The sequence below is a fragment of the Hylobates moloch genome, unplaced genomic scaffold, assembly GCF_009828535.3.
Source record: "Hylobates moloch isolate HMO894 unplaced genomic scaffold, HMol_V3 SCAFFOLD_1, whole genome shotgun sequence".
Lineage (NCBI taxonomy): Eukaryota > Metazoa > Chordata > Mammalia > Primates > Hylobatidae > Hylobates > Hylobates moloch.
This window is the reverse complement of record NW_026652276.1, coordinates 167,826,097-167,851,089: the sequence shown is the minus strand read 5'-3', so window position 1 is coordinate 167,851,089 and position 24,993 is coordinate 167,826,097. Positions and strand designations below refer to the sequence as shown.

The window sequence follows — 24,993 nt, the reverse complement described above, 5'->3', positions numbered from 1 at the left end:
GTCTCCATTGTTTTCACTTTGATCAAAGCTACCATTATCTCTCATCTGGATTATTACAACAGCCTCCTAACCCAGGCTCCCCACTTACATCTTTGCCACCCTAAAGTCTTTTCTCAATAGAGCAGCCACGGTGGCTTTACAAACACAGTCAGATCATATGTCACGACTATGCTTCTTGCCTTCCAGCAGTTTCCCATCTTATTCAGAGTAAATATCAAAGTCTTTGCATTGGACAAGAAGCCCCTCCAAGATATGCTTCTCCTGCCACTAACTTCTCTGGAATTTCTCCTTTCTTTCTCCTGCAGTTAATTGCTGCTACACTGGCCCCCTTGCTGTTCTTTGAACATGGCAGGCATGCTCCTCCCTTAAGGCCTTAGCACCTGTTGTTTCCTTCATCACTAATACACCTAGATTCCTCTTCTCTGTAAATCCTTTGATCTAGTGTTACCTTCTCTATGAGGCCTTCACTGATCTCCTCGTTTAAAATTGCACCCCCATGGCACTTTATATTCCTTTCCTCATTTCTTCCCACACATGTATCTAACATCCTAGTTTATTATAATTATTTGTTTGTTGCCCCTCACTAGAAAACAAGCTCCATAAAAACAAGACATTTTGTTTATTTTTTTTACTGCCACATGCCCACTGCCTAAGGACAGTGCCTGGCACATTGTTGTGCTCAATAAATATTTACTAAGTGAATCAATGACTAGTTTCACTGCCATATTGACTGGTCTGTTTGTACCTGTACCCACTGTCTTTGCCTGCCCTCCCATTAATCCTTTTCTCTCTCAAGTCCAGCTCTTCCTCTTGGTCTCCTGGGCCCTTCCTCTCCCTCTTCTCATCACCTTTGCTTCTGCTGTTATTGCTTCTTTTTCACCCTCAATCTCTCTGTTTCCACAATGGACTGTCTTCCATCTCAGAAAACAAGAATTCTCCTTTGATACCACATTCTCCCTGAGCTCTACCTCCATTTCTCTGTTCTGCTTTATGATTCAGCTTCTCAAACAGGTTGTCTACATTCTCTACCTCTCTAACCTCATCTCTGACCACTCCTCCCCCGACTGACTGTGCTCTAGGCTCATTGATGTCCTTTCTACATACCAAGCCTTCCTACCTTGAGGCTTTCATCTGCTTTCCCCTCCACACCCCACCTAGCTGCCTTAGTCTCATTCTTCATGCCTCAACTCTTTTGACAGGGCCTTTTCTGACACCAGTTTCCCATCTTCCGGCAGTTTCCATCTTATTCAGAGTAATCTTATTCAGAGTAAATACCAAAGTCTTTGCATTGGCCAATGCAAGTACTTCCTACTTTATAGCAATTTTAGCACTTATCAGAATGTAATTATCCTATGCAAATATTTATGTTAGCTCCATGAGAGCAAGCACCTTGTTTTGTTCACTACTGTATTTCTAGGGTTTGCTGGTGCCTGGAACAGAAGTTCATTAAGTGTTGAATGAATGAGTGTATGAGTTTCCAGTGATCTTGACTTAAAGCTAGCTGCTGACATATGCAAATAAATGCATGCGCAGTACTGCCCTTAGAAGCGCTGTTTCTTTCTTCTTCTTTTTTTTTTTTTTTTGAGACTGGGTCTCCCTCTGTCACCTAGGCTGGAGTGCAGTGGCACAATCATGGCTTACTACTTGGACCTTCCTGGCTCAAGCCATCCTCCCACCTCAGTCTCAGGTCCATGCCACCATGCCTGGCTATTTTTTTGTATTTTTTGTAGAGACGGGGTTTCACCATGTTGCCCAGGCTGGTCTCAAACCCCTGGGCTTGGCCTCCCAAAGTGCTGGGATTATAGGCGTGGGCCACTGCACCCTCCTTAGAAGCATTGTTTCTAACAGTAAAAAATTGGAGATATGGTGGGGAGAAATACCTATCAATAGGGGATTGGGTAAGTAAATTATAGTACATTTACACAATGGCACACTATTCAGCTATAAGAGATGTTAATGTAGATTTATATGCATTGCAATGACGAATTGTCCAAGATCTTCTGTAAAGCAACACACAACACTCAAAACACAAGTTACTGAATGGGGCGTACAGCCAGCCCATCATCACAGAGTAAAATTTCATTCCTGTATCTTACATGTATCTATACAAAGCTAGGTACCTAGAAATTATTTATCAAAATATTAGCAGTGATTTTCTCCAGGTTATGGAGTTTCAGGTAACATTAATTTTTTTCTTAGTAGTTTTTGTATTCTTTAAATATTTTATGGTTAGTATGTGATCATTTTATTTCAGCAGTTACATTTCAGTCACTTGGCCACTGGAAATTCATCACTAACCCATTCAATACTATTGAACCTCTACTCTGTTTAGGCACCACTAGACCCTAGAGCATGCACTGGTATTTCTTTCCTATGTGTTTCTATACAACTTTATTTCAGAACTTTTTGGGGCTGACCACACCATCTACTTATTCTCACTTTGGAGGTAAGAATGACTTGATGAAATAAGATAGTTTGTATGGCATGTACCAAACTGGCACTTGGGGAGTTCACTGGATGTCAATTGCTTCCCTTCTCCTCCAGGGCACTATTTTTGCTGCACCCACAGTTAAATAACACTGTATTACAATGCAATCCAAGGAGCAGGAGGGAGGGTCTATTATTACAAACCATCACTGTTGAACCAATGAACTACTGGGTGCCTCTTGATACTTCCGCCTCCTTGTATCGGATGCTCTTTGAAAGCCGAGACCAGTTGTAGACATCCAGTGAATATGGGTAAACTTGATTTTCTTTATCACAGAATAGATGTCATTTTCAAATAAAGAATCCTGGAGACCAGAGGACGTACAGCATTTAGAACAATAGACCCCATTCCAAACAAGTGCCAATGCGTTCTCTTGGCTGCTGTGGTGCGTCTCAAAATTTTCCACAGGATAGGGAATTGTATCAAGGGACATCTAGTGGTATCCTCCAATGTGGTTATTAAAGTCAAATAATATCTTTGAAGTTATCTGTATTTTTTTCATTTTTATAAAAATGGGTTTATTTAAAAATAAATCTGTAAAAGTAGAAATACATTGCCTTAAGAATCTGAATTTTGCATTCTATTCCACGGTCTCACTCTGTCACCCAGGCTGGAGTATAGTGGTGTGATCTCAGTTTACTGCAGCCTCTGCCTCCCGGGTGGAAGTGATTCTCCTGCCTCAATCTCCCAAGCAGCTGAGATTACAAACATGCACCACCACGCCTGGCTAATTTTTGTATTTTTAGTAGAGACTGGGTTTCACCACATTGCAGAGCAAACATGGCCTCCTGGGACCCATCCCTCCCATTAAGAGTGTTTCCCTAGAGAACAGGAGGTGCAAATTGGGCTGACATTCCAAAGGGCAAAATCAGCGGCAAACAGCTACTAGGTTCTTAATGTAATGTATAGTAGGTTCTGAGTGAGTAATACAGAGATAACTGAAGGAGCTGTTCATACATAGCTCCAAAAAAAAAAAAAAAAAAAAAATGGTCCAGTAGGCCAGGTGCAGTGGCGCAAGCCTGTAATCCCAGCACTTTGGGAGGCCAAGGGGAGTGGATTACTTGAGGTTAGGAGTTTGCAACCAGCCTGACTAACATGGTGAAACCCAATCTCTACTAAATACACAAAAAATTAGCCGAGTGTGGTGGTGCATGCCTGTAATCCGAGCTACTTGGGAGGCTGAGACAGGAGAATTACTTGTACCTGGGAGGCAGAAGTTGCAGTGAGCCGGGATCACGCCACTTCACTTCAGCCTAAGCAATAAGAGTGAAATTCCATCTCAAAAATAAATAAATAAATAAATAAATAAATAAATAAATAAAATAAAAAATAAAGAAAATAGTCCAATCAAACCTGGTTGTAGATGCCTATGGTTTGTGGAAACATGTATCATTATGACTGACCCCTTTATAAACCACACGTTTTTGGTATCTTAATAAAGATCAAATTCTTGACCCTTTATATTACCTCTCATGAATATTTTTTAAAGAGTTTTAAAATTTAAAATTTAAAGTTTAAAAATTTAAATGGTTATGATCCAGATATTTGAGGGCCACTGTCCCAGGCACAGTCTCATCAGCCTCCTGGGCATGGTGGCTCATGCCAGCACTTTGGGAGGCCAAGGCAGGAGGATCACCTGAGCCCAAGAGTTTGAGACCAGCCTAGGCAACATAGTGAGACCCTGTCTCTACAAATAATAATAATAATAATAATAATAATAATAATAATAATAATAATTAGCCAGGAGTGGTGGTGCATGCCTGTAGTCCCAGAGACTTGGGGGGCGAGATTGTGCCACTGCAGTTTAGCCTATGTGCAGAGTAAGATCCTGCCTCAAAAATAAATAAATAAAATTTAAATGCAATTTAGGACGTACAAAAAAAGGCAAATCCTAATGGGAGCTTCTAGGGAATTCTGGAAGTCCAATTTAAATACGGTATACCAGATATTGTATACGAAGAGAGGAATATATGTATCAGTGACGATGATCCCCCTTTTGGTTTATTGTGTAGTATCTCAGGAGCTGCTTGATCTATTCCTCCCTCTGCCTCCAGTACATACATAGTTGAAAAAAAATTAACAGAAATAATCTCTTTCTTTAAAGTCCTTCTGTGGTTCCAAGGTCCTTTACGTGGCCTATATGACCTTACCTCCTGACTCTCCTTCACATACCTGCCTCTTTTATCAATAATTTTCAAACTGTAAGTCATGGCCTATTCATGTGATTGTGAAATCAGCTTTAGTCACTAGTTATTTTCAGAGTAGTAGATAACAAAACAGAAAAGAGAATGTGTGGACCACATAGCATCATTTTGTAAAATGTAAGTTTGAACAAATATGGCCTTCTGGGAGCCATCCACATGAGTTCTTCCCTAGACAACAGGAAATATAAATTGGGATGACACTCCAGAGGGTAAAATCAATGGCAAAAGGCTACTAGGCTTTTTTAATGCAATGTGGTCCTAAGTGAGCACCCAATACCAGAGATAACCAAAGGAGCTGTTTGTACACAGCTTCAAAGAAAATGATCCAGCGTATATGTGTGTGTGTATGTGTATGCATGTGTGTACCAGCTCATGCTGGCAGATTCTATTTCTTTCTCTAGGTTATGATCCAGATATTTGAAGGCCACTGTCCCAGGCACAGTCTCACCAGCCTCCTCACCTTCCCTGCCTGCTCTTTCATAAAACTACAGGCCTCTACGCGGGCAAAATAGTTCTCCTCATGAAACTGGAAATCATTGCTCTTTTTGAGTCCCCTCAAGCATGATTTCCAATGTGAAACCTTTGCTCATCTCCAGGTGATTAGCAATTAGTTACACAAACCTTTTTCACAGCCCCTTCTCTTTCCTGTAAGCTCAATAAATACAGTTCATGCACTGCATAATGATGAACTGAATATATAACGGTGGTCTGGTAAGATTATAATGGAGCTGAAAAATTCCTATTGCCTAGTGATGTCACAGTGTAACACATTACTCACATTTGTGATAATGATATATGGCTGTTACTGATTTATGTATTTACTATACTATACTTTTAATCATTGCTACAGAGTGTATGCCTACTTATAAAAAAAAGTTAACTGTAAAATAGCCCGAGGCAGTCCTTCAGGAAGTATTTCAGAAGGCACTATCACAGGAGATGACAGCTCCATGTGTGTTATTGCCCCTGAAGTCCTTCCCGTGGGACGAGATATGGAGGTAGAAGACAATGACATTGATAACCCTGACCCTGCGTAGGCCTAGGCTAATGTGTGTGTTTGCATGTTAGTTTTTAATGAAACAGTTTAAAAAGTAAAAAAAAAAAAAAAAATTAAAAATAGAAAAAATCTCATAAAGAAAATATTTTTGTATAGCTGTGCAATGTGTCTGTGTTTAAAAATAAAGTGTTATTATAAAAGAGTCAATCATGCCCCTGAAATCCCAGCTACTTGGGGGTAGGCGACTGAAGTGGAAGGATAGGTTGAGCCTGGGAGGTGGAGGCTGCAGTGAGCCATGATTGTGCCACTGCACTCCGGCCTAGGTGACAGAGTGAGAACCTGTCTCAAAAAAAAAAAAGGCAAAAAGTTAAAAAAATTAAAGTTCATAAACTAAAAAATTTACAGTAAGCCAAGGTTAATTTATTATTGAAAAAATTTACAATAAATTTAGTGTGACCTAAGTGTACAGTAAAGTCTACAGTAGTGTAATGTCCTTCACATTCACTCACCACTCACTGACTTATCCTGAGAAACTTCCAGTCCTGAAAGCTCCATTCATCTTAAGTGCCCTTTGCAGGTGTACCATTTTTTATCTTTTATACCATATTTTGACTGTACCGTTTCTATGTTTAGATACACAAATACTTACCGATGTGTTACAATTGCCTAGAGTATTCAATACTATACAGGTTTGTAGCCTAGGAGGCTTAGGCTACACCATCTAGTCTAGGTGTGTATTTCTGTAAGTACACTCTATGATGTTCTCACAACGATGAAATCTCCTCACAATGCATCTCTCAGACTGTATCTCAGTCATTAAGCAACGCATGATCGTTGAATGAGTTGTTTTTTTTGAGACAGAGTCTTGCTCTGTTGCTTAGGCAGGAGTGCAGTGGCACCATCTCAGCTCACTGCAACCTCCACTTTCCAGGTTCAAGCGATTCTCCTGCCTCAGCCTCCTGAGTAGCTGGGATTACAGGTGTGTGCCACCATGCCTGGCTAGTTTTCATGTATTTTTAGTAGAGACGGGGTTTCACCATGTTGGCCAGTCTGGTCTTGAACTCCTGACCTCTGGTGATCTGCCTGCCTTGGCCTCCCAAAGTACTGGGATTAAAGGCATGAGCCACCGTGCCCAGCCAATTGTTGAATGAGTTCTAAGCTCACTTAGCTGTTATTTACTTTTTAAACACTGGAAGCCTGAAAAGGAATCTCTTACAGTAAAACTTTAAAACACATTCTTTCTACCACATGGCCAGGTTGCAAATAAGAAGCACCAAAAAAAAAAGAAAAAAAAAAGAAAAGAAAAAAAGACAGTCTGCTAAAACTTGGAATTTAATGAATTTTACTCACTACAGTTATACTCATTTTACATTAAAGTAAAAAAGAAAATAGCCAGGAGAGTAATTCATCTCCAGAAAGCAGTTTAAAGTTATTGTTTTTATTATTTTTATTTGCTACCAATATTTTTATTGTAAGAAATACAAAAGGTATGACAAATATACAAACTATTTTCTTTTTGCTTCATTCAATTTAGCTTTCACATAAGTGAACATATTGGACAGTGATATTTCAACACCAATTTTGAAAAAAACAATTAACTTCATCATCTGACAATAAATACCTACATTTTCATTCTAGCACCCAGTAAGACATCCAGTTTCCAAAGGATTATTGGTATGCAACCCTCTGAATTTTCTGACATGTTACCTTTGCCACTGCAACAGAAAACACCACTGCAGTTCTCCCTTTCCCAATAAGTCAGAGTAAGGGGCAGGCAAGAATGGCTATCTGACTTCAGAAACCCTGGGTCACAAACCATCCCTTACTTGAGCTACTTTTAAAACCAGATTAATAATAGGGTACTTAATGAAAGTTTTCGTGGTCCTTGAATGACATATTTTACATTACATATTTACCCTACTTTTCTATTCTCCTCCTCAGATGGGAAGGGTCTAGATAAACTGGCCTGTATTTTCATCTGCCTCTTGGGAAGGGAGCAAGAGCATTCAGCTCAGAGCATTCTGAAGACAGTAGCCTTATAGATAAGCTTTCTTTCTTTCTTCTTCTTTTGCTTCAAGAGGGCTTTCTGTGTGGAATGGAGGGATGGTTGCTAGAGTGAGACAGCCCTTCCCCTCTTGCTACGTCTACACCATACCTGAGGCCATTTTTCTTAGAGGGCAAAAACGTTAGAATAGGTAGGAAGGTTCTTGCTTTCAGAGAGCTGTGCTGCACCCACAGGGTGGACCCAAAAGGCCAGTGTGGTAACTCTCAATCTTGTGTACAGAGAAAAGAGAAGAAGCAACATCTGATACCAAGTCACCTGCCAACATTGTTATAAGACTGTGTCCCAGGCAGTGAATTTCCACACTGCTTCTTGGGTCTGCAGAACTCAAAGCACCAAAACAGAGCATTCTGTAGCAATATAAGCAAACGGAATGAGAATAATTACGCACCTTTAAGGAACATGCACCCTTATAAGTCTGTACCCTGATATGAAAATAGCAGAATGAATTTCAAGTATGAAGAAATACAGTAAAAGTGTGGCCTGTAGATGGAGAGAAAACAGCAGCCTGGAATGTGGTTTATATTCTTGATTAGTTTTTCTCTTGGTACCACAGCCAAAACTGAATGCTCTGTACAATGACTTGGTTTAAAAATCAAGATGCATATAAAGATGCTAGAGGCATTTCTAATGGGTGCCATGAGCACAGTCTGTGCCCAGCATCAGGAACCATCTCTAGATGAATGTGGCTAGGTCAAGTTGGGAGTGGTGGCCAGGCCCAGACAGGCACACCTGTGGTCCATGATGTGGAGGAGGATGGAGAGCACCATGTGGACAAGCCAGGATGGTAGCAGGGAACACTTTAGTGGTAGAGAGGAAGAGATACAGGGGACAGAGATGTAGAGGTGTGGGGATGTTGGTCATCTCGGGCTGGTTCACACAGCCTAGATGAGTATCTGATATACACAATTTCTACATTTCTAGAACCATGATTTAAAACACAGAAATTAACAAGTCAAATTTCCAAATCAGATAAATTTTTTTTTACTTTCAAAACATTTTCTAAGTCAGAAGGAAAAAAGCTTACTGTGTGTGACAGTCTTCCTGAAACCTAAGAGAAAGTTTTAACCAGGCCCTATGGCTATGCAGAAACACTAATACATTTTTCAGTGAAAACCTACTTTAACACATCTCAAAATGATAATCCTATAAAACTCTCTAGTTCTAATTTGCACTCTACGGGAACCAATATTTTTCTTTTCTTAACACATACTGCTCTTCTATACCAAACACTTGCCCTTTAACCTTCAAATAAAGACCTCAAATACCAAAAAATGCAACAAGCTTTTGAGGTGTTGGGAATTGTTGGTTGTTAAAATCCCTTTTATTTTATAATAAATTATACAGGCAATCCTTGCTTTTTATTACCACGCTGGATTGCTTCTGTACACAGCCAAGTTGCCTGAAGCATGGAAACTTGGACTTCTCCATCTGACACGTTCTGGAAGCCTCAAGGCACAAGCTGACAGTTCTGCTTCTACAGAAAAACTCTCACACTGCTCTCCTCTCAACAGTACTGCCTGTTCCCACTACTCCACATGACACCCACGAGGGCACTACATCACGTGAGGGAAGCTTCTTCATGAGGGCAGACAAGAGGAGGCACCACCCAGGCACCGGTCTCTGCCTGGCATCTATTCCGAGGGCCACCTGGCAGAGTTCCTAAATTAAGGCATATCTAAAATGCTTTTCTACCTTTAGTTTTTATTTTTGCTATATTTTCACACTCTACTATATGCATATTTAATAAAAACAACTACAAAGTCCTTTAATTCCTTTACATAATGATAAAACACCTAGATACCCAAAATACTACATCTATATATTCAAATCTACTAATGTTACAAATGCATGCAGCTTATTTGGGGGCTTAGTCTAATTTTTGTTTTCTTAGGTCCATCAATGCCATGATAATGAACGTTAGATGCAAAGTCCTAACACTTTCTGCCTTCAGTTGTACTTTCACAGGACTAGTGTGATTCAGAAATAAATAATATACATGAATAATAATAGAAATAATTTATGCAAATGTAGAACAACTTGAAAAAAAATTCCCCGCCTGTCAGGTGCTGTTCCTGGGGGTAGCTGATGCTATAAATTCCATGTACTAACTAATATATTTACTACAGGTAATAGGAAAACAAATGAATAAAAAGTGAGGAACTATGATATACACGTGTATATTTTTGCAAACACAGGATCAGAATGAAAAGATATATCATGCACTGGGAGGTTCAAGAAATGTATTACTGCTGGGATTTGTTTTATTATTCAGACTTTAAGCTCAAACTGAGAGTTATTGATGATCACAGGAATATTGCTAGCTGATACATATTATTGCATTTCATAAAACTTAAGATTAGAACCTTTCAAGTAAGGGTACAACGGGTATCTTCAGAACTCTAACCTAAGCACATCAACGGAATTTTTCTAGGAACCACAGAGAGTTAGAAATTAAATAATTGTGTGGCTCTATGTTTGCTGATTAGTGCTACACTCATAGTTCTTGGCAGTCAATATGTAGTTATATGCCCCCTTTGAGAAAAACCTACATTTGACAATCCAAACTCCTAAAATTGAGAAAGGGTTATTTGTGTGACCAAACAACTCACACAGAAGATTCCTCTCAACATGAAAATCCCCTGCTACATGAGATAATTTGTTTACATATCTTTAATTACCTAACAAAGAAAAAGAGAGAAAAGAAACTGGAAGCTAAAGACTTGGGAGCTTTTGCCAACTGAAGACGAAGCAGAAAATAAACGACTTTTCAAAACAAAACTTTTCCAGGCATATCTTTCACCATCACATATGTAGAATGATGGAAAATAAAAAAATAAAAAAAAATATTTCCTGCAATTATACATCTTTTCTTTAAAAAAACAAAAATAAAAACTAAAACAAAAACTGAGCTTAGCGCCTGAGAGATGCGGGGTAGACAGCTTCACACAGGGCAGCTGCTACCGCATCTCTTTTTACCCGAACTTTCGGAGAATTGTGTTGTACTTATTTACGCACAGAAGACACCCGTTTGCTTCTAGGGACATTTTTCTTCCTAAGATTTGCAGAACAGATGCCTCTGAGGCAGCAGCGGGGCACTCTGACCTCGGAAAGCAGCCCGAGGGGCCGCACATAATTTCAGGCACCGGCAGGTGAGCGGGAGGCGGGGCCCCAGCCCGGCCACGCCCACTGCCACTCTCCTGCCAAAGGGGCGGGGCAACGAGGCAGCGCGCCCGGAAGGCTTTCAAGTGGGAGTCAAGTTTTGAGCACGAGCAAATAGGGTTCAGACTGGCCACTGTGATAACAAACCCTGGGGTGGAATTCGGCTTTTCGCATAGGGGATTTAACTGGACTCTAGTTCCTGGGAGCACAGAGGCGAATGAGGCGGGGGATTTCTCAGCCAGTTTCTGACTGCCCCTAGTGTATGTGGCATTTTGGTTCAGTATGAATTACTGAGACTCATCTGCTTGCCACTCAGGAGGAAAGTTGGGCAGGCACCGTCGAGTGTCTGCCACTCAAAAGCAATAAGCTGCTTTCTGTGGTGCTGTGCTAAGGAAACTGAAAAATACTGCAATATCCTTCCCTACTAAATTTCAAGTGACACTGTTGTGAGGAAGGTGACCTCTAAAATTAACTTAATCATTTGGGGTATAAGAAGTCTTTAAGTAGACTTGTGAATTTAAAAAAATATATAAAGTTGCCAAAAAACTTCAAAAGTGAAGTATGTAGACACACTCCTAAGTTGTTATGCTCATATACTTAAGACATTATTTTTTTAAATTAGAGCTTCTTATGAATTTACATTTGTGATTCCACAAATGTTAAAATTACCTGGTCTTTTGGTATTTTAGGGCTCTGTTTCAATATGGCAATTTTTCAGACAAAAGTTTTGTCTACAGAATTACTGATGTGCTACTCATTTTGCTCACCTGATCTTTACATTAGGATTTTAAAATTTAATCAATGTTGAAAGGCCACCATGCTAGGGAATTTGAAAGCAGCAGAGAGGGTATGAGTGTTTTAACTGGGGCCACTAAAGGAGTTTTATACTTCTAACGAAACTATCCTGTTCACAGATGAGGACTGCCTTTTTAGTAAGTAAGCCTGTTTTAATCTAGAAAAGTAAGGTAATTGGGTACTTTAAAAATTTTTTCTTGACTAAATGAATGACTAGGCTTTCTTTACTTAAATGATCAAAATGGGTGTATTATCCATTCTTAAGCACAATTTATTTGCAGACAATTGTTCAGAACCTAGGTAACAAGTAAAATATTGAAGTTACAGAACATTATAAAGACTATTAATCATCCCAAAAAACAGGAGCTAGGAAAGAGTTAAATATGCGCAGAAAAATAAAGTTAGAATGAAATCTCTTTTAGAAATACCTCTTTAGTCTTCATCGGAATTGTTTTTCTCTAAAAGTGCCACCTTGTGGAATATACTGGAATAAAACAAGAACGCTCATCTCTTAGGACAGTGTGAATGTTTAGAAAGACTTTTGCAAGAAAAGCCACCTTCCTTTCCTACCCCATTAACTTCAAATTGCCGTAACAGTATTTCAGCAGATGCTTGAAAAGAGCCTATATTTATTTTCAGGTGGCTCTTGTTTTCTTCCTAAGGCTAGACAAGGTAACAATATGTTGAAGGAAGTTCACTTCTACTCATTTATCTAAACGTTATCACTTCCTGGAAATGCTAAGAAATAGGAAACATTTTGAAAAGCTGACTGGTACTTCATTAAGAAAATAAAAACCCAGAAAGGCTACTTGAGAAAAAACATGTAAAAATTGGACCCCTTCTGTTTTTACATTTCTGTTGCTTACAAAGGTCAGAAGATAGAGAGGCCAAAGGATTTTTGGTTTATTTTCTGAAAAAGTACAAGATAGAAATGCTTGAGATATAGGGATGTATTAAAATTGGGTTGTGAATTGCATTGATATAGAAAGGGAGTCAATAAGAAATGAAAATGCTAGTTTCTCATGCTTTTGAGGAAAACAGCATTTCTAATTACTCTAAGGACTTACATTTCTTGGCACACTTTGGTAGCCTCAATAAGTTTTTCCACTGTGGAGAAGGAACATGTAAATATCTCCCTAATTATATACCCAAATGTACTTAATGGACATGATAAATGGTTTTGGGTAAGGTTCACAATTTTCCAAAAGTATTGGTGGCATAGGAAACACATGCCTTTTAAAAATTTATTTTTATTTTTACAATGAACATTCTTAGGCATGTGTAAGAAGTATTGCTTCATGTGGTTGCCTCTTCCTTTGAAATGAGAAAAAAAGTACAGATAATTTAGTTTGCTTGAGACAGCTTCTCCATAACATTTGTTTTTGACCATATTAATCCCACAGTTGCCAGATGACCTTAGTATAAATTCTTACAATATATTTATTCATAAAGAATATATCCTTCAAAATATATATAGCTTTGAAACTACCCTTTAAATACCTTCATTGTCTCCAGAATTTCCTTTATCTATTGCCCACTGTTTTATGAATAATTTTTAAAGCCTTAGAAATCCTACAACATCTTTATTTGTAACAATGTGAAACATGCATTCTTTTGAATTATCTAAATATTTAAGAGTTTATAATAACATTCCAATATTTTCTTTCCAAGGTAAATATTCCGTAGTTTCTATATTAACATAATTAAGTAATTATGGTGGCATATTAACTTTTAACATTATTTTTTCCTAGACTCAGCTATGCAATTAAAGCCTGCTTTTGGAAAATGTAAGACACTCTCATGTGCTTATCATAAGAATAGTCAAATTGTCACTTAAAAGAAAAGCAATATTTTAGACAGAGGAATTTTAATATATTTATGATATTAGGAAGCTTACATAATTTAATTTCCACAATGGAACAATAATGGCCATTACTGACTTTAATAGGCACCACTTTTAAAAGACAGCTACAGTTTCTTAAACACTCACTTTAAATACATAATTTAAAGTTCAAAATGTTTGGTACTATTTAAGAGTTTTATCATCAAGATGGATAGTACCACATTCTGGAGAGTCAAACTATACATTTCTCTATAGAAAAGAAACATACTTTATTTAAGATAGGAACATCTTGTGCCTTCTAAAGCCTTCATTTTTATTTAACACAATGCTGAGATTCTATTCTTAGGTGAATAATTTTCAACTATTTTTAGTTAAGTCACCTGGGGCTAAATGAAAAGTCTGCCACTCACAGTGTGTGCTTCCTGAGAGAAAATCATGAGAATACAGGGGGCTGAAATGGCCCCAAGCTTTCTTCCAAAACAGGTTCTTTGCAACTTGAGTTCCCATCCACTTCAAAGGAGGGACAAAGTGGGAGGCTCCAACCCATTGGGTTCTTACAAGTGCTTAGAAATTGTATTTTTAAGATTAGGTCCTTTTTATCACCCTTTGCCATGGGACTTCTTATGAAAGCTAAATGGACAAGTTTCTCTTTTTCTCTTTTTATATGTAGGTTGTTTTGACTCCACCCTGTGCAACAGTTCCCAAAATGCCTGAGCCGCCAGAACCAAACATCAAACAGAAACTAGCAGGGACATTCTTGTACTGGTCCTACTATGAAATTCAAACATGATTTCAAATCTGTCACAATATTTTAACTTGCTATGAGCTGCTTCAGTGTAATCTTGGGGCAATATGCCCTTTTCAGTTCACCACTGCTTAGCTTTTGGCAAAGATGTTTGAAACCATATGTTACAGAAGAATAAGCTGTAGTCACTAAGTTCTACTCTACTATCTGCTTCAAAATGCCCTAACGGCAAGACTGCTTGTGTTGGATCTGGATTTCAGAAATGGCGAATCTGGACATAAAATACATAAATCAAGAGAGTATTCACTCAAATGCAACAACTACACCGATGGAAGAACGGGGGACAGATTTTTACAAAGTTCAGACAGGCTGAGATGCCCTTTCATTCTGTGTCATCAGAAGATAATTTGCCAACGATTGAATGCCAGAATGTTTGTGCTTTAGTTTTTCTTTATAAGCACTGCCTAGAAATGAGTCAAAAGCAGATGCTAGGAATAAAAGTTGAGCTCTCTACTCATTTAAAATTCTAAAGAATGCTGAAAAATTCCAGTTCAGAACAGCTGCATTTTTCTTGAGTGAACTTATGAAAACACTTTTACAACAGCAAAAACTAAAGCTATGTTCACTCTAGCCATGAATACTAACCAAAAAGCTCATGACAAATCAGTGCAGTGAGTTTTTAAATTCAATTTCTAGGCCCTAGCAAAAATGTCTTTGTATTTTGACCCTCGATCAAAGGAAAGGCAGAACTCACTTTTCCATGTGAGACTTTGAGTAGACCTGACCTTGAATGCTGTGGATTCATTATATCTCAAGCATTTATAGTACTGACAACACCTAATCAATGTTGTCACGATGAAAATAGAAAACATTTGTATGGCCCATCTCCTTTATTATCTTGCTCTAGAAAACAATGTTCCTGTTCCTCAAGCTACTGAATTACAACAATGTTAAGTAGAATAGCATTAAAAAAGAACAGTTCCCAACCCCAAAAGCTCTTCAGGAGAAACATCTCCTAGTTTTTTCTCTTGTTCAAGATAGTCATATATCACATTAAGCTGCAAAGAATTCAGTACAACTTAATAATGCATAAACATCATCTGAATTATTTTCTGAGTGCAGCAACCTCCATTCTTTGAAAATCCTAACTCTAAACATGATCTAACTGTTGCATGATCAAACTGTTGCATGCACTCTGAGTCAGAAAGCACAGGTGGCTAAACTTTCCAAAAGATACTTTGTGTCCTCTGGTTAATAGAGCCAACTGAGCACTAAACCACTTATAAGGCAGAGATGGTATGAAATATAAAGGACTGTAGGGAAAACAGTAAGAGAAAAAGGAAAAGCTGTTTACAATGCCCAGGCCAGGCTGGCTCTGTAGAGAGCAGGAGTGAGCACAAGGCACTAGAAACAAGCACAGCCTGGGGGATGGAGAAAAGATCATTTGATAGAGTAAATGTATGGCCCTAAAACATAGCTAAAGACATACCCTCAGGTAAAGACACTGAAAATATCTTCTACAAAAATGTGATTCACAAAGTAGCAGTTTATAGCAATCTGTGTGCTGGTGATAAAACAAAACAAGATCCTACTCATTATTTAGGTAACAAAAGTGAACACCAGGTAGAAGGACTGCATTAGAGAACATATATGACCCTGTTAGGTTTGCAGAATTGAGGCCATAAACCATAATCTGAGACTGCAAATTTATGAAAGGTTCATTGAAAGCAAGCAAACAGGTGGTGCATGGGAACAGCTTAAGCAATCTGTTATTAGTTATACAACGGTAGCAATATATTTCAGAAGTGCTGGGAGATAGACAAGATGGATATTTTGCCAACAAGGCAGTGTGTGGCAGAAAGTACAGTGTAATAGATGAGGAAAATTTCAAGGCCACTCCTGTCTCTAGTTAGAGAACTACTCTCCAAACGACAACAGGAAAGAGTTTCTGACAAATTCCTAAAAACAAAATAACAACAACAAACAACAACAATGACAATAACAAAAAAAAAGTAAAGGGAAGAAAGGAATTTCAAACCAGGAAATAAAGGCTTTCTATTTTTTTTTTAAATTTATCTGAGGTACACTCCCTAAATCTATAGCAAATAATAAAAAGCTTACAGGCTATTTTCCAAAAGAAATGATAAAGCATGATATCATACAGAAGGTTAAAATAGACTTACAACAAGTAAATTCAGCGTTTTGAAGACTAAATAGAATGCATGCACATCTCTTAAAATATACTAGAAGTTTTTCTCCTTTTTGCTGTGTGTATAAAACTTCATCTTTTACTGCTAGCAAATTTACTGCTTTTGGCCAGAAAAGAAATGCTGAGGACATGGGGTTAACTTCCTAATTTGAGAAGACTATTTTGGTGAATCACCTTCAGTGAACAAATGCCTGTTATTTACAGATCAGCTTGAGTCTTTAAAATTGAATCATTCTTGTCGTTTACAAAAAGTAACACTTTAAGAGATCACAGAATCTCTCTCTCACATACACACACACACACACACACACACACACACGCACACACACTCAAAAGTACCAAATCAGGCCCGGCAGCTGCAGAGAGATTACATCATAACTCAGCTGTGCCTGGATTACCCACTCCACACTGGCAGCATTCAAGGTTAGAAAAATCAAATGGCAGCACAATTGGTCAGCAGCTTCTCTTCTTCTGGAATTTTTCCAGGTTCTTGAGACAAACAGACAAACAAACAAACAAACGAACATAAAGCTGCAATCACTCTTGCATTGATTTCAAAACAGTAAACTAGGCGGTTTCCTTGGAGAAGCAGAGCCTGTCCAGAAGACAGCAGCTGGAAGGCCTCCAGATAGCAATCCTCCACAGCTCTGTAGGGCTTGCTCAGGGGGACCCATAAGCCACCAAGGGTGTTCTCCACAGAATCAGCTTAAGGCAGCTGCTGAGGCCTCAGGCTGTATTCAGCTCCGAGGTGTTCTGGCTGGGCGGCAGGTGGGAATCCAGGTTTTCTCTGCACCTTTCCAGGTCCTGGAAGTATGGGTGAGACAGGGCACTGTAGGCAGATATTCTTTTGGCTGGGTTAAATGTCAAACACTTCTGTAATAAAGAAAAAAATAATTGGTTGATATACAACACATCAACGTAAATAATGTACTTACAGAGTTATCCCTTTATTCACTGTCATATGTTAAGCGCATCTAGAGTCAGAATGAGTATTTATTTAAATGGACACTAAATAATATGGAGACAGTACTCATATATATCCCTAATGTATAAAATGCCCCTCAGGAGAAGACCCTTTTGGGTGCCTATGGACTGTTTCCTGCCCAGGATTTCTCTCTAAGCCATTAAAGTATGCATATAACTTTATTTAGTAATTCTTCCAGTGCTAGCAAACTTAGCGCTACAGTCAGAGGCTTCACCGTAACTTCTTATCCTGCCTCAAGGCTACACCACTCAGAGGCAGGGATATCTTCCTTCTAATTAATACCAAGGTGCCACATGGCTAGTAGTAGCTCTCTCAGGGGACCACTAGGTTCAGTTTGAGTCACTAAACTCTATTCCAGGCTGACAGCTCAAGTGTAGGGCTACCAAGGTGAATGAGCTGGTGCCTGCGCTTAAGAAGCTCCTGGTCCTAGTCAAGTGGTTTGGGCAGTTTGGCTGGGCTACTGAAGTAGAAGGTGAAAGGAGGGAAAGGGAAACCTTTGCAGTAGCAGCAATCTCTATTCCCAAACTGTCCATACCTAAATTAGTTAGAATGTGTCCCTAATTTTAGTCTCATTTCCACCCCTACCTCAGGTAATCTTGTTACTCAAATCCTCCTCCTCTCCTTCCATCAACGCCTCCTGCTGGGTGCCTAGCAGGTGGCAAGCACTAATTAGTGATGAGTAAGACCTCCTCATTGCCACAGGAGCTCACAAGTAGCAGGGAAGCCACACTGGCTTCTCCATCCTAAAGTGAACTGGGTATATGAAATGTCTATGCATTCCAGTCTTCTATGTAATTTACAGACTTTACATTATCATGGTTAATGGAAGACCTCTTCCACTTAAGAGGTCTGCATAACCATGATATTAATAGGACTCCTGCTCACAGTCCTAGTCAGGTTCCAACTGGATTAGGGACCTCTCTAATATTCTATCGAAAGCTACTGACCTAGCAAAACAAATACAAACAGAAAGTTCTATGTGTAATTTCAGGCAAATTCTTGGGTCCTCTGAAATCTGACTTATCCTGAGCTCCCCATCAGTCCATGGTTGCTAGCCTCCCTATAGGATCTTCTGAACATCAAGAGCTAAAGGGCAAGTGGAAGAAAGAGCTTGTCTGTAGAAAGGTTCCAACTGTCTCTAACAGCAAGAAACATCTCTAGAAAAGCTTTGCAAGGGCTGAATTCCCAAAGGACCGGAAAGCAGGGGCAAAATTTCTGAGCCTGAGTTCTCTTTTCCCAGAGTCCAAGAAGGAGAAAATTAGGTAGTGGCATTTAATCTCCAGGACATAGGAAAGAAGAGAAAAGAGCTGTGGGAATACACTCACGATACAGAGACATGTCTCTAGAGGATTATGTGAGACGAAGCCCTTTCCTCACAGCTACACTGATGGCTTAAAGCTGGGAAGAGGGCGGAGAGGAGGAGAACGCCTTAGCCAAATGTGGGGGTGCGGGAGAATCTCAAGTTGGAAGTCTTAATACATTTTGTCCTATAGAAATATGGTTAAAAAAAGGTGTTTAAGTTCTATTATTGCTCTACTTCAGGAACAAGGTTGCCAGGTTGAGGGTTAATTAAAAAACCTTGTGTTAATAATATTGTTTCTGCAAGAAAATTTAATTGCCAAATAGTTTACTTATAAAATGAGCTTTTGGAATCACAACTTAGTCAAGAGTTGGATACTATGGTAGATTGGACAACTTTTAGTACATATTCCCTCTTTTCTCTCCCCTCTCACCGTAGGGGGAGCATTCTTTCCTCCATTCAAGTTGGCCTTAGGCATGGAACTTGCTTTGGCCAATGGAACATGGGCAGAGTGGCGGGTACTTTTTCCAAGTATGGACCTTCGGGGGCATTGTATATTTCTGCTTGCCCTTCTGGAGCATCGATACCTTCTATCATGAGAAAAACACACCCCAGGGAGCTGCTGCCTCTCTGGCATGGGCCCCAGCATGAGACACATGGAGAAGACCTGTGCTTCACCCACAGGCAGAAGCAGATCTCAAAGGCTGTTAATTCAGGAGGTAAAGGAGACACTCACTACATTGGGTTTCAGACATTAAGAACAGCCCAGCAGGTACATTTTCTACCTATTGTTCTGGCCTCCAAGTATAGGAAATTATATATATGGTCGAGTATTATGAGTCTCAGAGCACAGAAGTCCTTATTTTCAGTAAGGTATTTTATATGTCCCTGGCACACTAAATACTTATTAAATAAATCAGCAACTAGAAGAAGTATTGCTATATAGTTCTTTTGGAAAAACATCTCCCCAAAGTTGTGGATGTTTAAGAAAAGGCACATTAAAATGACAAATTACTTAAAGTAGCATGAAACTGTAAGAAAGGAAACATAATATTTACTTCTAAAGAAATATATGTCAAAGTGAACTGAGAGGCTTCTAAAGCTGCATTGAAATAAACATTCAAAGATGGCAGATTTAAAAAAATGTGGATCAGAAAGACATTCCAGAATCAAAGCCACCAGCTGCTACAACTGTGAAAATGAAACCTCTGGAGGGACTGTTGCCTCCTGCCCCATGTGGCTGTGGCATGTGATGCCTATAGCAGCTTCTGAACTGATATTCATGCCCGCCACCCAGTCTGGGCAGGGCAGGTGTCTCACTGGCACAGTGCAGATGAGCTTGACATCAGAAAAACTTACCAGAAGTAAGTCTTTGCCTAGTTCATCGATATCTGTTACAAACTTCTCAATTGGTTGGGCAGATTTTGAATGAAAAGCCTGCCTGGGAAGGGCAACATCTCTAGGCCAGTCATCTTCTCCTGGGAGTCCAATTACGCTACAAAAGAACCACACATGGACATAAGCATTAGCTACTATGCAGAAGCTGTTTTCTCATCAATTTCCAGAGAAAGGCAAAATCTAAGGGGGAGACATGGGGGAACAGAGTCCCAGGAGACCTTCACTTTATGACTGGCAGGGTCTCTGTTTATCTCTGTCCTACTGCAATATGGTGGTCATGGGGTAGAGGATAATCTCACAGAAGAACTGTAAAATTCAGTGGGAGGAGATAAGAGATTGCTCTGGTAGCGGACACTAAATGTAAGGGATGATGTAGAAATAGAAAATATATTACCAGGCAGTAAGCTCTGACTTAGTGACAAAGCAGGACTTATTGTATTCAGAGGAGACCCATACTGGTATATATCTTCCTTTATGTCCAAGAATGCTTTTTGTGTTTTGATCGAACACCCCAGTATTGACATGATTTTATGATGCTCATCCAACATGGTTTATTAACATATCAATTTGGTTGCATTTTTGGTTAAAGAGTAATTCCCTAAATATTAAATATATACGTTAGAATCAGAAGGAAAAATGAGGCTAAAACATGTGTTAGTCCTGCATTATACAAACATGATTTTATAAAAGGGAGTCTGTGGTATTCCAAAGTGAGCAAACAGTAAATTAAAAGACTATTATTTATATTTCCCCTGAAAACCATTCTGGGATCAGAAATGTGGAAGAACAGCAAGTGATAATAAGCACAGGCTTTGCAAATAGGCAGATTTGGGTTCAAATCCTGCACTTGCCACTTACTGGCAGGTAAGGATAAATTACTTAACATCTATGACCCTTAGTGTCTTTATGTATACAATGATAATAACTTACAGTTGTAATGAGGATCAGTTATACTTTATTTAAATTTATAGTAATATATAAATTTATAATTTATATAATTTATATAATTTATATATCATAGCACAGCACCTGATACACATCACACACAGTCAATATCAATCAGTACATTGCCGACTATTATTATAATTAGAAAATGTTATTAATCCAAGATGCATAGGAAATACATCACTACCACACTTAAAATATGAACTGCTTATATCTTTTTTTTTTTTTTTTTTTTTTTGAGACGGAGTCGTGCTCTGTCGCCCAGGCTGGAGTGCAGTGGCACAATCTCGGCTCACTGCAAGCTCCGCCTCCTGGTGAACTGCTTATATCTATGTATAACTTAAGATTCTTTAAAAAATTAATGGGTCAATGGACTTACATAACTTATACATTGTATAGATATTATTTATAGTTTACATATAGGTCGTAAGTAGGTTTGAACAGAGAAAATCAGAGGATGCAGGGACTTCTTTCTCACACAGACTGTATAACTCTGAACCAAAAATAAAATCATAGTTTAGTGGACGGGGTACATAGCTATTCAAATACTGGAACAAATAATTTTAACTACAGTTAGAAATTGTGCTGGCCCACATTAGGGTCTTCTGCTTGGCCTATACTTGTTGGGACTAAGGCCCAGGAAGAGGTGTTCTTATGAATGTACTTCCAGATTTCAGGAAGATGTGGTACAGGTCTCAATATCTGTAGCACTTTATTTCCCCTTCCCTCACCTACACAGAGCCCAAGCCATAGACTTCAGCTGGGAAGATACCCCTGTCATCACGGCTTCTCTGCCTGGGTGTCTGGGGAAGACACTGTAATTCTGCCTCTATCAGCCATACTGAGAGAGCTACATTATTGAGGCAAAGACAGATTCATGGACATATTTACTAGAAGCAAGAAATAGAAATGACAATGAGCAATATATAGATTTGTTCAATAGTACAGCCTACAATAGAAGTAAAAAGAAAAAAACCAAAAATACCACTATTAATTATGGAAAGAAATGCACGTGTAAGTGTCTGGATACAATGGGACAGGGCAGAGGAGGGAATGAAGAATGCTTGTTAGAGAGCTTTAAAAATGTCCTGTCATTCCTTTTTAGTTTTCAGGTCTATGTGTATCAATAGTTTTGTGTATATTCACCAGTCAGCTAGAAATTGATTATATTAATAACTCCTAGAAATATTTAAAATCTTTTTATTTGTGGCTTTGAATGTATCTATATCTAATTAAATCTTGCAAGTATATGATCAACTGAATGCCAAAAGCCTTCAGAGAAACGGCACATCTCTGTTTGTATGCGTGTACATATACAAATAACTATATAATTTCATATAAAATTTTAAACAAACATATAACAATTTATATATATAAAACTTTAAGTCTATCACCTCCTCTGATTCCTGTAACAATTTCCTAAGACATATAAGTCAGGTGTTACTAGTCTCATTTCATAGATGGGGAAATTGAGAATGAGGAATAAAATGAACTGCCAAAGTCACAGATAGCGAGCTCAGTCGCAGAGTCCAGAGTGAGTTCTGTTCTCTCTGTTCCAATATTTTATTTCCATTTAGCTATGACATCATTCTTAAAAATGCTCTAAGATGTCACAGGCTAAAACTATTGTTTCACTTTTAATACTTGCTATTACTTGAAGGCTTAAATCTTCCTAAACACAGAAATGTTTTTCCCTTTAAGAGTATGTGAACATGGGCCAGGTGGGGTGGCTGTAATCCCAGCAGTTTGGAAGGCCGAGACAAGCGGACCACTTGACCCCAGGAGTTCAAGACCAGCCTGGGCAACATGGTGAAACTCTGTCTCTATAAAAAATATAAAAATTAGCTGGTTGTGGTGTCCTGTGCCTGCAGTCCCAGCCACTTGGGAGGCTTAGATAGGAGGATTACTTGAGCTCGGGAGGCCAAGGCTTCAGAGAGCCAAGATCGCACCACTGTACTCCAGCCTGGATAACAGGGCAAGACCTTGTCTCCAAAGAGAAAAATAAAAAAGAGCATGTGAATATGGCTTTCCTTAAAAAAAATTTGGTTTCATATCCAGAATGAACTTTTATGGCCCATACATGTGTTGTGAAATTCTGATAGGTCCATTAAAAAAATGCTTGCATTTAATTCCACTATTTGGACAGCTGAATATAAGCCTTGAAAGTTGACATTTATACTGGCAAGCCCAACAGGGCACAAAATCTATAAATGGCAGTGATGGCGGAGACAGAAATATTTTTTCAAGTACTTCAGCAGTGACACTAGGGTGCAGCATTGTCCCTCTTCTCTGGCAAGGTAATGCATTCAGAGGAAACAGAACATAATTTTGATGAAACAATGCCAGAAACCACAAAGTAAAATCTAAAGGCACAAACCATAGAACTCTACAGCTTCTTTGCTGTTGGCAACCTACGACTGCCAGGACTTTGCCAAAAGTAGAACTGGCTTTTCTTTGGAAGCAGGTCAAACATGCCGGTCAAATATTCCTTCTGGTCCATTTCACCGGCCTCATGTACTAAGCGGGCACTAACAATGTTAACAAGATTGCAGACATCAGTGCTGGAGGTAGACACAACTATCAGGTAGTATAAATAAGGGAAAGAAGGTGATGGCCTTCAAGTCCTGGCAAGCTGACTTCAGTCAAGATTCTCTTTCCTTTTAACAGAAGGTCATCAGTATGTCTGCTTTCCCTAGTTTCCTCTTTATGATCACATGCACACAAAATATATTCAACAGTCACGGGGAAAAATAGATGGGAGTTCATCATTGAGTGATTAAAGAACTTGCCATTCAGAAGCAGGGGTAACATGAAGGCTTTGTGTTGAATTTATCCACTGTACAGCGTGGTCAGCAGTAGGAGCAGTAGCATCACTGCCCTGGACCCAGGAAGCCCCCAGGCATAAAAAACTAGCAAATGTGATTCAGGCCTTAAAGCTACTATGTTCTGACTCAGCAGTAGCACTGGCATTAACAGAAGTCTAGCTGCTTCTAGTCACTAGAAGAACAAAATCAGGTTCCAGTTTTATTAACTGTTTTAAGTAGTCATGCTTGAGTAGACAGTGCTGATACGAAAATCTGTTCTTTAGGAGTGGTTTTTTTTTTTTTTTTTTTTTTTTGCAGTCTTACAGACTTCGAATTTCATAAAAATCACTGGGATTCCTATAAAATGTCACAGACCAAAGATCAGGGCTATTTTTGGTCTAGAACTCCCACTTTTTTCCTACTCCACTCCAATTCGGATGGGCCTTTCAAACACAAAAACCCAAAAAAGGAGGCCACACTGCATGCTTTGTGAGAAGAAGTGCCCCAGTTACATTCTAGAAACATGAATGCATACATGCATGAACATGCAGACATGAATGAAACTATGTAAATCGTCAACGAGCGATGTAACTGAAACCAAAGAATTTGAGCACAAGAAAGGATCTTATAGAGAATTTAAGTCAGAGTTTCATTTCTCAGATGAAGTTAAGGAACTAAAAGGTTAAATAATTAATGATAAACTCTAATAATAACAGTAATAGATAACTTTTTAAAGCGCTTACTATGTGCCAGGCACCGTGTAAGCCCTTCACGAGGTGTTTTAAATGACTTTCTCGAAGTTGCAGAGTTATTTTGCCAAAGACTTAGGGTTCTCATTTTCTATTTTGGTGCTCCAAAGGAAAACGAGATGTGTAGCATACCATCCTTCGCCCAGGAAAACAAAACAAAACAATGCAGAACCAACTGGGGTGACCAAGGATACTCAATGGGGACAGGAAGCTCACTGGACAAGGATGGGTACTTGATCACCAGGCGTCCCATCTCTGATGGTGGGTGCTTTTGAAATGACCACAAGCAGAAAATGTATTTGAACTA

The 24,993-nt window shown here is 38.9% G+C and overlaps 1 protein-coding gene across 2 annotated transcripts in view; it reads right to left on the bottom strand.

Moving 5' to 3' along the window:
- Positions 1-7,111: 7,111 nt before the first annotated feature.
- CDK6 (cyclin dependent kinase 6) overlaps positions 7,112-24,993 on the bottom strand; it is a 233,703-nt gene continuing 215,821 nt past the window's right edge. The window contains exons 6-7 of one of the 2 annotated variants that reach the window (XM_058424582.1): positions 20,150-20,285; positions 7,112-17,378 (exon numbers count right to left, since the gene is read on the bottom strand). In XM_058424582.1, coding sequence (XP_058280565.1) covers positions 17,232-17,378; positions 20,150-20,285 — 283 coding nt within the window. In that variant the 3' untranslated portion in view covers positions 7,112-17,231. Of the gene's footprint in view, positions 17,379-20,149; positions 20,286-24,993 lie in introns of those variants that run through there. The other variant, XM_058424585.1, reaches the window with a different exon arrangement.